Genomic DNA, 14,053 nt, shown 5'->3' on the forward strand with positions numbered 1-14,053 from the left:
AAGGTCTGATCTCCCTGTGTACAGTACGTAGCCCTTTCCCTCTGATGGCCTCTTGCCTCCCCTGCTCCCCTTCCTCTCCAACTCTGTCCCTTTGAGGAAACTTGTGGGTTTCCTGTTGCTGTTACTGGAGGAATCCCAAACCACTTTTTTTCTTCCCAGTCTCAGAAAACCTGCTTTTGATATTATGGTACTCCAAATATATTTCTCTAACCTTTCCCTTTGTTGAGAAGTTCTTTTACACTACCATCTTAGGGTCTTTACAAACACTATTGGACTCGGTTTCCTAAAGGTGGAGATAGTAAAGGAAATGCTGTGTAATTTTACTAATTTATTGTATAAGAGATAAAGACATATCTGCTTCAGAAAAAGTTCAGCATTTCCCAAAATTGTCTACAAATCACTTGCATCAGAGTCATCACAAATACTTGTTAAAAATGTTCATTTCTGGGTTTATATCCAGACCCACTGGGCCTAAATCTCTGGAGGTGGGGCTGGGAATCTGCATTTTTGTTGTTGTTGTTGTTGTTGTTGTTAAAACAATGTTTTATTATGTCTCAGGATTCTGTGGGTTGCCTGGGCAGTTCTGCTGAGTAAGCCCGGGCTCACTCAGTGTTCCACACTCAGCTGAAAGTTGATGAAGGGGTGGGCTCAGTCTAGAGTTTAAATGGTGGGTCCTTAATCCCAGGCTTCTTCACAGCATCTTGATCTCGGTCTAATGTGGTGAAGACAGAAACTTCAAGGCCTCTTGAGGTCTGAACTCCGTATCTTGCACAGCAACACTTCCGCCACAATCTATTGGTCAGAGTAAGTAATAAGTAAGCCAAGATTCAAGGTGAGGAAGAGACTCTCATGTTTGGACAGGAAGGAATCTGTATTTTTCAAGACTTTTATTTATTTATTTGAGAGAGTGAGTGAGGACAAGCGGGGGGAGGAGCTGAGTGAGAAGGAGCAGCAGACTCCCCACTGGAGCCAGGACCCTGGGATCAAGACCTGAGCCAAAGGCAGAGGCTTAACTGACTGAGCCACTCAGGCTCCTGGGGATCTGTATTTTTAAAACAGCCTCCTCGGGTGACACATGCACACTGGGGTTAAGTGTGAACTATTCATTTAACAAATATGTGTTCCTATTACATTCGAAATGAATCTCTATTTCTTGAACTTAAATTTATATATATGTGAATGTTTTTGTTTCAGAAGGCTTTTTTTCTTTTTGAAGATTTTATTTATTCATTCATGAGAGACATACAGAAGCAGAGACACAGGCAGAGGGAGAAGTAGGGACTGGATCCCGGGACCCGGGAACATGACCTGAGCCAAAGGTAGACACACTCAACCACCGAGCCACCCACCAGGCACCCCCAGAAGGCTTATTTCTTATGTTTCCTATCTCAGTACTTGTGACACAGTAAATGTTCAGTAAATATCTCTGAAATGAATGTAAATATTTGAATCTAGCTTGTGGAAGATCCTAACAATCGTATGGGATTTCTCGGAAGAAACTGAGATTTTTATTGTTGTGGTGGTTGTCAGGGTTTTCTCTAGTAATTTCAGTCTCATTTGGGATGTAAGATCTGGGAAGTTAAGATTTACAGATACAGGGGGTTTCCTGAAATAGTAATACCTTAGGTGCTGCAGGAGGTGGGAACCCCTGGAGCCTGGAACTGTAGGAGTTTTTGAAAAAATTTCAGGAGGAGCTTGAAAGTGAGTAGGCTTTGGGAGGAAGGGGTTGGTGGACCTGGTACGATCGCAGAAGTGGTTTTATAACCAGCAGATCTAGGAGTCAGTGGCTGGTACACGAGTCTTTTTTTTTTTTTTTTAATTTTTATTTATTTATGATAGTCACACACACAGAGAGAGAGAGAGAGAGAGAGAGAGAGAGAGGCAGAGACACAGGCAGAGGGAGAAGCAGGCTCCATGCACCGGGAGCCCGACGTGGGACTCGATCCCGGGTCTCCAGGATCGTGCCCTGGGCCAAAGGCAGGCGCCAAACCGCTGCGCCACCCAGGGATCCCTGGTACACGAGTCTTAACAAAAGGAACGGTGGAGGACGTAAGAGGTTGGGGATGGATTGTGGCAAGTCTTGGAGAGTGACAGGATGAAAAGCACATTACATGTCATGGGTCACTTGTAATGGCAGTTAAAGGTGAGGAGCTGACCCTGCACATCAACCGAGCTTGGAATTCCAAAATGCGGGGACCTCTAGCTGGGAACAGCGGAGGTGGATCTTCTTGGGACACACAGAAACGAAAATAGCACAACGATGTTCCGATCACCAGGTAATCCGTTTAAAAATCAGATCCCCTTGCCCAACTTCAAGGTATAACTGACGTCTACCAAAATCAGAGTCGTAGTAGCGGCAGAAACTTGGGAAACTTGGGATACCACCTGTCCGTGACCTTAGGTGACCCCCCTTTCCTAGCACCGGGGTCATGCAGGTGCCGACCACTGTGTGCCAAGCGCTGTGCATTTACACTCTCTCATTTCATCGACTAAACAAGGCTATCTCGCCTTTTACTGCTGAGGAAAAGGAGACTGGGATGGGGATCGCCTGGTCACAGCCTGAAGGTTGCAAAAAAAAAAAAAAAAAAAAAAATCAAATCAAATCAAATCAAAAGATGTAAGCCCGGGCTGGGATGCGGGCTGCACAGGAGGTGCGGGAACAGCAGGTCGCGGCGAAAGGAAGGGAGGCGAAGGGAAACGGAGCAAGGGAGACCCCGAGACAAGGGCCCCGCTCCCCGGGCTCTCCGCGCCCCGCAGGCCCGCGCGCTGGGCGAAAAGAGGCCTTCCGTTACGTAACACCCGCCACCCCGGGTCCACCCGGCGGCTTTCCAAAATCGCGATACCTCGTTGGCGAGATTGGAGGGATAGAAGATCCTGATTGGGTAGTTGGACCTCGAACCAGGCCGACGCCGCAAGGAGCGGCCGAGGGGTGGGCGGGACTTGAAGCTGAGTCCGTGCTTCATTGGCGAAGAGAAAACCGGACCAGGAACTCTCCGGAATCGCGATTGGCTGTTGCCAGGAGCCCCGACGGCCGGGGGAGCCCGGGTTACGGAAGCCGGGCAGGGCTGAGCGCCAGGGCCCCCGGGAGGAAGTTACCCTCGGAAACGCGGAGAGCGGCGGCGGAGAGCGGCATCCCCGGCCCCATGGCGACGGAGGCGGCCAGCGGCAGCGATGGGAACGGGCAGGGGGGCGAGGCCGCCGTCACCTACTACCGATTGGAGGAGGTGGCGAAGCGCAACTCCCTGAAGGAGATCTGGCTGGTGATCCACGGGCGAGTCTACGATGTCACCGATTTCCTTAAAGAGGTGGGGCCCGGGAGGTGGACGGCCCCTGGGAGCGGCGCCGGTGAGGGGTGGTCCCGACCCGAGGAGCTGCGGGCGAGGAGGAGGGAAGTCCGGCCTGGCTGCGGGCCAGGGGCGTGCGAAAGGGCCGCAGCTCCCCCGGACCGACGCCGAGGGGCCTTGGTTCTGCATGCATTTCTAGCCGGCGCTAAATTCCAGAGGCTTCAGTAAATGTCATGTGTTGCATATCACATATCGAGTACTGGGCCGTGCGCGAGCCCAGACCGCGGAGCCAGCATCATCCCCATTTTACAGAAAGGGAAACTGAGCCTCAGAGATGGAGGACTCTCAAGGTCACACGTTTAACAGCCTGTAACCATCCCAGGCTAGGTCCGAAGGGCTCTGAGCCTGTGCTCTTCCCACTGCGCCCTCTGAAGTAATTCATTTCTGGTTTTCTTGAAAAGACCCTGAGACTTTTCTTTCTTTCTTTCTTTCTTTCTTTCTTTCTTTCTTTCTTTCTTTCTTTCTTTCTTTCTTTCTTTCTTTTCTTTCTTTTCTTTCTTTCTTTCTTTCTTTCTTTCTTTCTTTCTTTCTTTCTTTCTTTCTTTCTTTCTTTCTTTCTTTCTTTCCTTTCTTTTTCTCCTTCATTATGCTGCCTTTATCTTCTATTAATTGGAGTTGACCTTGAGGCCAGAAGGTCATGAGTTAACTTTTCTGGCGGTTGACTCCTCCTCTTTGTTAAATCTTCAAGCCTGTTGCATTGTGCAACTTCTTGAGACCGTGGTGCACTGAGTGATTTTTTTTTTTTAATTTAAGGAAGCAGGATAGACTTTTGTCTAACTTTATTGACGTGTACGTACATACGAAAATTGTGAGCATTTAAAATGTACAATTTATTGAATTTGGACAAATCTATTCCTGTAATCACAATCCCAGTTAAGACAGACCATTTCCATCACCCAGGAAAGTTCCCTCTTACTCCTAGACAGACAGTCCACCCACCCAGCTCCTGAGACTTTGTGGTACTTACATGTATTCACATTAACATATATCAATTTTGAGTGTGTATCATTTTGAGTAATAGATTAATAATCTTGTAGTAAATTCCTTGGGAGTTCCTGTGCAATGTAACCTTGTACCTGAGAAAAAACTTAATTTACCTTAGTTATTTCTATGAATCAAATGTACCAGTAAAATATTTTTTCTACGTTCTGATTCGTAAATCTATAAAAAGTTTTGAAATGTAAAGTTTTCCCAAAAGGACATTGTTTTTAATAAATCATCATCATGGCCAGGAAACATCTTAGAGTTTAGTGTCTTGTATGGCTTTTTATGCTTTTAAAAGGCACCTTAAAACTATTTCCCCATTTATTTCATCCTTGGATAACTAGTTGAGAGTGACTTGGATGTAGTGATTAACAGAATGAGAAACAGGTTCACAGAGATTTTGGCTGGGCAATTGATGAGTAGCAGAATCTGGTTTAGATTCCTTGATTTCTCTTATGTACAGAGCATTTCTTCAGAATTCTAGCCTTAGTTTAGTCCTTTGGCGTATGCCCCATTTTAAGTTAAAATTGTGGGTTGTAGCCTGTTAAAGCATAGTTCATAATGGTAGGTAATAATGTTTTTGTGCTTCCATTGCCCCCAAATTTCTTCTTGACTGATTTAGAATACATAATCAACTTGGAAGGAACACTCAGTGCCTGGAGTGGACCCTTAGTTCAGGTTTGAGTAGTGGTTGCTAAGGGAGGTTCACACTCGCAGGTGTGCCAGAGCTGCCCGCGAAGCCAGCGCCACAGATGTTTATCTGCCCTTAGCTCTTCTTACCTGTTCTGTCGTCTCTGTTCCGATTTTCTAGTTCATCCCAAGCCCATTCCTTCATTCATTTGCTCGTTCAAATAATTATCAAGTGCCTGTTGACGTGTCAGATACTGCTCTAGGTGCTTAGGATACACAGTGGAGAGCTGTATTTATGCCCTCATGGAAACTAGTCTCCAGGGAGTGGACAATAAGCAGAGTAACTGTAAAATATGCTATTTTAGGAAGCGATAGGTTCTAAAAAGAAAAATAAAGCAGAGAAGAGCACTGTGGATGTCTATAGGAGTGAGGGTGTAAGGGTAAAGGGTTGAAATTTTAGATATGATGGCCAGAGTTGGTTTTATTAAGATGACAAGAGGACACCTGGGTGGCTCAGCGGTTGAGCATCTGCCTTTGGCTCAGGTCGTGATCCTGGGGTTCCAGGATCGAGTCCCGCAGCAGGCTCCCTGCATGGAGCCTGCTTCTCCCTCTGCCTGTGTCTCTGTGTGTCTCATGAGTAAATACATAAAGTCTTAAAAAAAAAAAAGAAGAAGAAGAAGACAAGAATAAACACCAGAAGGAAGTTAAAGGAGCTAGCCATGTGGATATTTGAAGGAAGAGCATTCCTGGCTGAGAGGGCAAGTTCAAAGGCCTTGAGGTAGGAGTGTGTCTGGTGTTGTTTGAGGACAGTGAGGGAGGCCACAGTGGCTGGATGGGAGGAGATGAGGTCTGCTTGATCAGGTGAGGACAGATACACAGCTTTGTAGGCTTTAGGAAGGATTTTGACTTTTGGAATAGGAACCCACGCTGGAGCAGGGGAGTCATGATGTGACTTAATGGTTTAATTGTATCACAAAGGAAAAATTGAGGAGCCCAGATAGGAGGCTGCTGTAATTGGGCAAGAGGTCGTAGTGGCTTGGACCAGGCTTGGCAGTGAGGGGTGCTAAGAAGTATCAGGTTTTGGATGTGTGGGCTTTTTTTTTTTTTTTTTTTAAGATTCATTTATTTTGGCAGGTGTGGGCAGGGGGATGGCAAGGGGAGAGGGGAAGAGAGTCTTAGCAGAACACCATGTGGGATTCTATCTCAAAACCCTGAAAATCATGACCTGAGCCGAAACCAAGAGTTTGTCACTTAACTGGGCCATCCAGGCACCCCGGGAAGTGTTTTGGTGGTAGAGCCAATAGGATTTGATGATGCATTGGATTTGAGGAGTGACAGAAGAAGTCAAAGATGGCACCAAGGGTTTTGACTTGCTATTACACAGGATGGGAAGACCCATCCAAAAAAAAAAAAAAAAAAAGGAAAAAGGGACATCTAGGTGGCTCAGCAGTTGAGCACCTGCCTTCAGCATAATCCCGGAGTCCTGGGATCGAGTCCCACATCGGTCTCCCTTCAAGGAGCCTGCTTCTCCCTCTGCCTGTGTCTCCGCCTCTCTCTCTTTCTCTGTGTCTCTCATGAATAAATAAATAAATAAATAAAAATCTTAAGCAAAAAGAAATGGGAAGACCCATCTTCTCATTCTTCTTTTTTACCATCTGAAATCACTTTTAGGTTCCTCTGTAGACAGGAGTTCCTAATCTGAAAATCTTGTCTGTAAGTTGCTTTTTTTTTTTTTTTTTAATAACTATGGATATAATGTTATTCTGGAGTTTGAATGTGATAGTTTTGAATTGGTAATGTAATTGAATTATTTATCTTTCCCCTAACATTAATTTTGCGTTTTTGAATTAGTGATATTAGTTTAATTTATTGAAATCATGAACGATAAACCAAAACCTTGGCAACATTTTAAAAAAATATTTTATTTATTTATTCATAGAGACAGAGAGAGGCGGGCTGGGGGGGCAGAGACACAGGCAGAGGGAGAAGCAGGCACCATGCTGAGAGCCTGACATGGGACTCGACCAGGGTTTCCAGGGTCATGCCCTGGGCTGTAGGCAGCACTAAACCACTGCGCCACTGGGGCTGCCCACCTTGCAAAATCTTAAAAAAAAAATGATTATACTATCTTATGACATAGACTAGAAAATATCCAAGTACAGCTCCCTTAGCAAGGATATGTATGATTTTGTGAACCTTTGTTTCAGTTAATAGCCTTATTTTTTTACTGTGTATCACAGGTGAGAGAAATTTGGAAGCCATTATCTTATGTATAAATAACATTTTTGAAAAGAATAACTTTTTTTATTCTCCCCTTTGTGGGGATTGATCTCACAACCCTGAGGTCAAGAGTCACATGCTCTTCTGACTGAGCCAGCCAGGCGACCCAGGAGATCTACTTTAGTAAGAGTGATCTGGAAAGCTTCTGTGAGATGACTTTTAATTGAGCTAAGAAGGAACTAGCTTCGGAAGACTAGAGAAAAGAGCTTTCTGACGGCATTGGCAGAGTCAAGCAAGAGTTTGGCCTATTAGTATGATTGAAAGCAGCTGTGGCTGTAGGATAGCCAATGAAGGTCAAGAATGGCCAGAGAGCTTGGTGGGAGCCAGGCCAGGCAAGACAGAGTAGGTCATATAGATTTGATTCCTAATGTATTAGAAAACCAATGAAGCCTTTTAAGATGGAAGTGACATTAGGGCAGCCCTGGTGGCTCAGCGGTTTAGCGCTGCCTTCAGCCCAGGGCGAGATTCTGGAGACCTGGGATCGAGTCCCACATCAGGCTCCTCATAGGGAGCCTGCTTCTGTCTCTGCCATTCTCTCTCTGTGTCTCTCATGAATAAATCAATAAAATCTCAAAAAAAAAAAAAAAAAAAGATGGAAGTGACATGAAAGCACTTTACTTTTCCAGTGGATTACTTTGGCCAAGAACTTGAGGATAAGTTGGAGGGAAAAGCAATACAGAATGGAAGAAAGTAAAACTTTCCATCCCAAGAATTTGTTTGATCTTCCACATCTTCTGGCATATACCAATATATACAAATATGTATAAATAAATATGGGAGTAGAATCATAGTATTCCTTTTTTTTTAAAAAAAAAAGTTTATTTATTTATTTTTAGTAATATTTACATGCAATGTGGAGCTCAAACTCATGACTCTGAAATCACAAGTGGCAGGCTCCTCTGACTGAGCCAGCCAGGCATCTTGATCAGAGTATTCCTTAACTGAATTATAGTATCTTTTCATTGGTTTGTTTCAGTAGTACAAATAGTATTTACTGGGTGCTTATTATTCTGAGTGCTTGACTAAGTTCTCTTAACTTCTAACAACTCATCCTTTGAAAGAAAAAAAAGACTATTTCAGCGGAGTGTGCAGAGGGAAGGGGAGAGAATCTCAAGCAGACTTCTCACTCAGCAGGGGGCCCAATGTAGAGATTGACCCCATACCCTGAGACCATGACCTGAGCCGAAATCAAGAGTCGGACACTCAATTGACTGAGCCTGACTGAGCCGCCCAAGTGCCTCTATTTCTAGTACTATAGAACAACAATATCACTTTCTGTGTCTTTTCACATATCTGACACTTATCTTTGTTTTTTTCTATGTATCAGCAGTTTGTTTCAATTGCTTTTTATTTAATTTTAATTTTATATATTTATTTCATTGTATGATTGAACTGAAATTTATCTGTTTACCTGTCCATTGCCATTTGGGTTGTTTCCATTTTCTGGCAATTATGAATAAACCTGCTGTGAATGTTCATGTACAAATCTTTGTGTGACTTATGTTTTCATTAAGGTTAAATACCTAGGAGTAAGATTTCTAGGTCATACTTCCTTTTTCACTTTCTAAGCAATGTTAGGCCTTTTCTCAAAGTGTCTGTATCATTTTACACTACCACCAGCAGTGTATGAGTTTTCCACTTTCTCCACACTCTCACTGACATGGTATCTTTCATTGTACCTTTAACCATTCTAATGGATGTGTGCTTGTGTATGAATTATGGTTTTAACTTCTATTTCTTTGATTACCATTGATACTGAGTATCATCATGGTGTGATTGGCCATTTGTATGGATTTTTGTAGTGTCTGTTCTATCTTGGCCCATTTATAATTGAGGGATAACATTCCTGATACATTTTGATGCAACTCCTTTCAGATACAGTTCACCCTTGAATAACAGGTTTGAACTGCACAGGTCCATTTACACATGGATTTTTTTCAACAGAGTATTTTTCTTCCTTATGATCTTACTTTTTTTTTTCTTCTTTAAGTTAGGCTCCACGCCCAACATGGGGCTTGAACTCATGACCCTGAGATCAGTAGTCACATGCTCTACCAACTGAACCAGCCAGGCATCCCATGATCTTCTTAATAACATTTTCTTTTCTCTAGCTTTATTGTAAGAACAGTATATCATATATATATGTGTGTGTGTGTGTGTGTGTATGTGTATGTAACATCCAAAATACGTGTTAACTGACTTTTATTGGTAAGGCTTCTAGTAAACAGGAGGCTAATAGTAAAGTATTTGGGGACTCCAAAATTATATAGATTTTTCAGCTGTGTTTAGAGAATAGAGTTTGATGGCACCTCAACCCCTGTATTGTTTAAGCGTCAATCTATGTGTCGTGACTTTTTTCTCCCAGTCTGTATTTTGCCTTTTCATTTTCTTAATAGTGAGTTGTTTTTTTTTTTAAGATTTTATTTACTTATTTAGAGAGAGATTGCGCATGCATGAGCATGAGTGGAGGGAGGGGCAGAGGGAGAGGGAGAGAGAATCACAAGCAGACTCCACGCTGAGCACAATGCCCAACTTGGGGCTCATTCCCATGACGCTGGTTCAGGACCCAAGCTGAAATTAAGAGTTGGCAGCTTAACTGACTAAGCTACACAGGTGCCCCACTTTATTGTGTTTTTTAAAGAAAATTTGGTTCTTTGTATAGATGAAATATAATTTTAATGTCTGGGTACTGGCTTTGGGGTCCAAATGTCAATTTTCCACTATACCATCTAACAGTTGTATAGCCTTGGGCAAATAGCTCTGTAAAGACCCTTTCCCATCTGTAAAATAGAGATAATAGTACCTACTCCACAAAGTTGTTGTGACGATTAATATAGATAACGTGTAAAGACTCACGTTACCTGGCATAAAGAGCTCAGTAAGTGTTAGGGGCCATTCATTGATTGAGGTTATTTTTATTCATAATAAAATTTACTTGTTCCCTGCAGCATCTTTTGAGTGCTTAAGTGGCAGATACTCTGAAGATGTAAAGGTAAATTAGACGTCTTGGACATGTGAGGGAGAATGAAATCTGTGTACAACTAATTGTCATGCAAGAAAGACAGAATGCAGGCTCTGTTTGATATCAGGGTACTGAAGGCACCCCTGAAAGCTTCAGATAACAACAATTCTTATTGGATTTCTTCAAGGCTGGTGAAAAGAAACTGTAGTTTGTCATCTAGATTGTAAAATTAACAAATCTATGGGAAGACTGCTTTCTTTCCTTGAGTAGTTGCAAGTGGTTAGTCTCAGGGAAGGCTAGAAATAAAATGAGGCAAAATTTAACCTCCCGTACTGTCTGGGTGAGTTGCTCTGATGAACAAATTGACTTTCGTTTATTCATTTTGCATGTGGGCATGGGTGTGGCATATATACCAGACAGGGAGAGAGGGCACGAGACAGGGAAGGAGGGCAGAGTGAGCTCTCTCTAGATCTCACTATGTTCCAGGCATACTGTGTTCTAGAATGCACCCATGAAAAAGACAAGCATGGTCACTATTCTTGTGGAGCTTATAGACTAGCAGGTAAATGAAGACATCAAATCTATAATGGCAGTCGTGATAAATGAATGCTGTGAAGGTACCTAAGGAATTGTGAAAATCTATAGCAGTGGGATTTACTCTGGTGGGGATAAGTTATGTTTGGATCTGCAGACCTGCAATTTGATCCTGGGCAGTGGTGACTGCCAAAGTTATACCCTTTCTGGCAGCCATCGAGTTATCCTCTTCTAGAGGACACCTCTACCTTACTAGGCTCTGTCTAATCTGAAGGCGAATGAACACCTGTGGACCTGCACCATCTCCTCCTGTTCTCCACTCAGGTCTGTCATCTTTCTCTGCCCTGTCAGACTATTTTTTGAAAGTTGTTTTTGTCCTCTAGAATTTCAGCCTCCATATCTCTTGTTGATGTGGTAACCTGCCAATCTAATTGGCTAGAGGTCCTCCTTTGCATCACCCAGCTTAATTTTGCAGCTTCCAAAATCTTAATGATTCTAGATTTTATTTTCTAAGTCAAGTGGTCTTTAGCATTTCCCTATTGTTACATTTTTATTACATCATTATGGGATTTCCACCCAGAGAATTTGTGAGATTTTTTTTCCCATCAAGATTTTTATTCCATAACTGTCATTCTTTGCATTCTCTTCTTTTTTGCCATCTGACTCCTATCATTTGCCTAAAATTAGTAATCTGGAAGTATATTTTCTATTACTAATTTGTCTTCTCTCTTTTCTGTATTAAAATATAAAATTTTCTTTTTTTGTTAAGTTTTTAAAAAAATGTTATTTAAACTCAATTTGCCAACATATAGTATAACACCCAGTGCTCATCTCATCATGTGCCCTCCTTAAGCCTGTCTTCTTTTCGATACTACTTTGTCAATAAATTTACGGAAGAGCCAAAAGTCTTCCTCCCTATCACATATTCTTTGGACAGATGAACTAACTGAAATCCTTCACCAGAGGACATTACAAAATTCCCTTTGTATCTTTGAAGTATTTCACTTGATTATTGCTGGACTGAGAGAAATGAATGGATCACAGTCATTGTTTCATCCCTCCTGAAAGTTTGTGATCTTGGTTGAAGTGTGGTTTATTTAAAACATTTTATTTGTTAATGTTGTGTAACTGCTTACATAATAAAAGCTGGGACAAGATCCATTAGTCTTAAAACACAAAGGCCTTCCAAGTCAAAATAAATTTTTGGTAAGTTCACATGAGATTTAAAAGCCAAGCAGGTTCTAGAAAAAGTGGGAAATATGCCTCGCCTTGTATTAGATTTACTGAATGAAAATAGGGAGAAATTTTTTTTTAGTTTTTTTTATTTTTTTATTTATGATAGTCACAGAGAGAGAGAGAGAGAGAGAGAGAGGCAGAGACACAGGCAGAGGGAGAAGCAGGCTCCATGTACCGGGAGCCCGACGTGGGATTTGATCCCGGGTCTCCAGGATCGCGCCCTGGGCCAAAGGCAGGCGCCAAACCATTGCGCCACCCAGGGATCCCGAAAATAGGGAGAAATTTATGATTGTTCAATAGATTTGAATAGTGTAGACCCCCAATCTAGATTATTCAGGTTAACCTCTGAAACTTTTTGGGTCTCTTTTTTTTTTTTTTGCTGTGATTCAGACAAAAATAAATTTTTGGCTAATAGTAATTTCAGGTATATAAACTCAGCTCTTTTTTTATTGTGATAAAATATATATAACAAAATTTGCCATTTAATCAGTTGTACAGTTCACAGTGTTGTGCAACCAACCAATACTGATATCAGTTTCTAAAACTTTTTCATTACCCAAAGCAGAACTCTGTAACCACTAGGCAATAACTACCCCCTCATCACTTCCTCTGATGACTTCCGTTTTTTAAAAATATTTTTAATTTGTCTATTCAAGAGAGACACAGAGAGGCAGAGATATAGGCAGAGGAAGAAGAAGGTGCCCTGCGGGGGGTCTGATGCAGGACTCGATCCCAGGACCCTGGGATCATGACCTGCACCAAAGGCAGACACTCAACCATTGAGCCACCCAGGTGCCCCACTCTGATAACTTCTAATTTACCTTGTGTCTCTAGAACTGCTTAATTCTAGGTACCTCAAATAGATGGAATCGTATAATATTTGTCCTTTGGTGTCTGGCTTCTTTTGCTTCATGTTTTGGTTTTTAAAATTTTTATTGTGGTAAAATATGCATAACATAAAATTGATTATTTTAACTGTATTTGATTGTACAGTTTGGCAGCATTAAGCATATTCATGTGATTGTGTGACTATCACCTGCATTTATCTCCAGAATTTTTTTGTCATACCCAAGTGAAACTCTACCTATTAAACAATAACTCCATTGCTTCTCCTCCCAGTTCCTGGTAATCACTTGGATTTTTCTGTCTCTAGGGATTTGACTATTCTAGGTACCACATATAAATTGAATAATTAGATATTTGCCCTTTTGTATCTAGCTTGTTTCACCTAGTATAATGTCTTCAAGTTTCATCCATGTAGATATATCAGAATTTCCTTCCTTTTAAGGCTGAATAATATTCCATTATATGTATATATACTGTATTTTGTTTGTCCATTCAGCGGTTAATCAATGAATACTTGGATTGTTTCCATCTTTTGGCTATTTGTGAACAACACTGCAGTGAATATTGGCATACATTATCTACTTGAGTGCTTGTTTTTGGTTCATTTGGGTATATGCCTAGGAGTGGAATTGCTCAATCATATGGCTGTTCTGCGCTTTTTGTGGAAACCCTAAATGGTTTTCCACAGGAGCATTTTACATTTCTACCAGTAGTGGATGAAAGTTCCAATTTTCCCACACTGTTTCCAGCACTTAATATTTTTTCACTTGTAGCCATCCTAGCCAGATGTAAAGTGGTATCTCATTTTGGTTTGATTTGCGTTTCCCTAGTGTCTAATGATGTTCTTGTACTTACTGGTCCTCTGTGTAAGTTCTTTCCCATTTTTCCCAATTGAATTGTTTGTCTTTTTACTTTTAAGTTGTATTTCTTTATATATTCTGGATATGAGTCCTTTATTAGATATTTGATTTGCAAATATTTTCTCCCATTCTGTAGCTTATCATTTCACTTTTTTGATAATGTCCTTTTTAAAAAAGATTTTATTTATTTGAGAGAGAAAGAGAAGGATCAAGGAGGAGAGGGAGAGGGAGAAGCTGATGCAGACTCCTCCCTGAGTAGGGAGTCTAACACACGACTCAGTCCCAGAACCCTGGGGTCACAACCTGAGCAGAAGGCAGACACTTACCTGACTGAGCCACCCAGGTGCCCCGATAATGTCTTTGATGTACAGAAGTTT

General features: G+C 41.9%; 1 protein-coding gene and 1 non-coding gene across 2 annotated transcripts in view; one reads left to right on the forward strand and one right to left on the reverse strand.

The window, feature by feature from the left end:
* The first annotated feature begins 3,020 nt into the window (after positions 1–3,020).
* CYB5B (cytochrome b5 type B) overlaps positions 3,021–14,053 on the forward strand; it is a 39,133-nt gene continuing 28,100 nt past the window's right edge. Inside the window, exon 1 of the mRNA XM_072816693.1 lies at positions 3,021–3,305. Coding sequence (XP_072672794.1) covers positions 3,144–3,305 — 162 coding nt within the window. The 5' untranslated portion in view covers positions 3,021–3,143. The remainder of the gene's footprint in view (positions 3,306–14,053) is intronic.
* Positions 9,239–9,311, reverse strand: TRNAS-ACU (transfer RNA serine (anticodon ACU)). The gene has a single exon. It is a non-coding gene; the product is annotated as a tRNA-Ser (tRNA).

This window comes from Canis lupus, chromosome 3 (genome assembly GCF_048164855.1).
Source record: "Canis lupus baileyi chromosome 3, mCanLup2.hap1, whole genome shotgun sequence".
Classification (NCBI taxonomy): domain Eukaryota; kingdom Metazoa; phylum Chordata; class Mammalia; order Carnivora; family Canidae; genus Canis; species Canis lupus.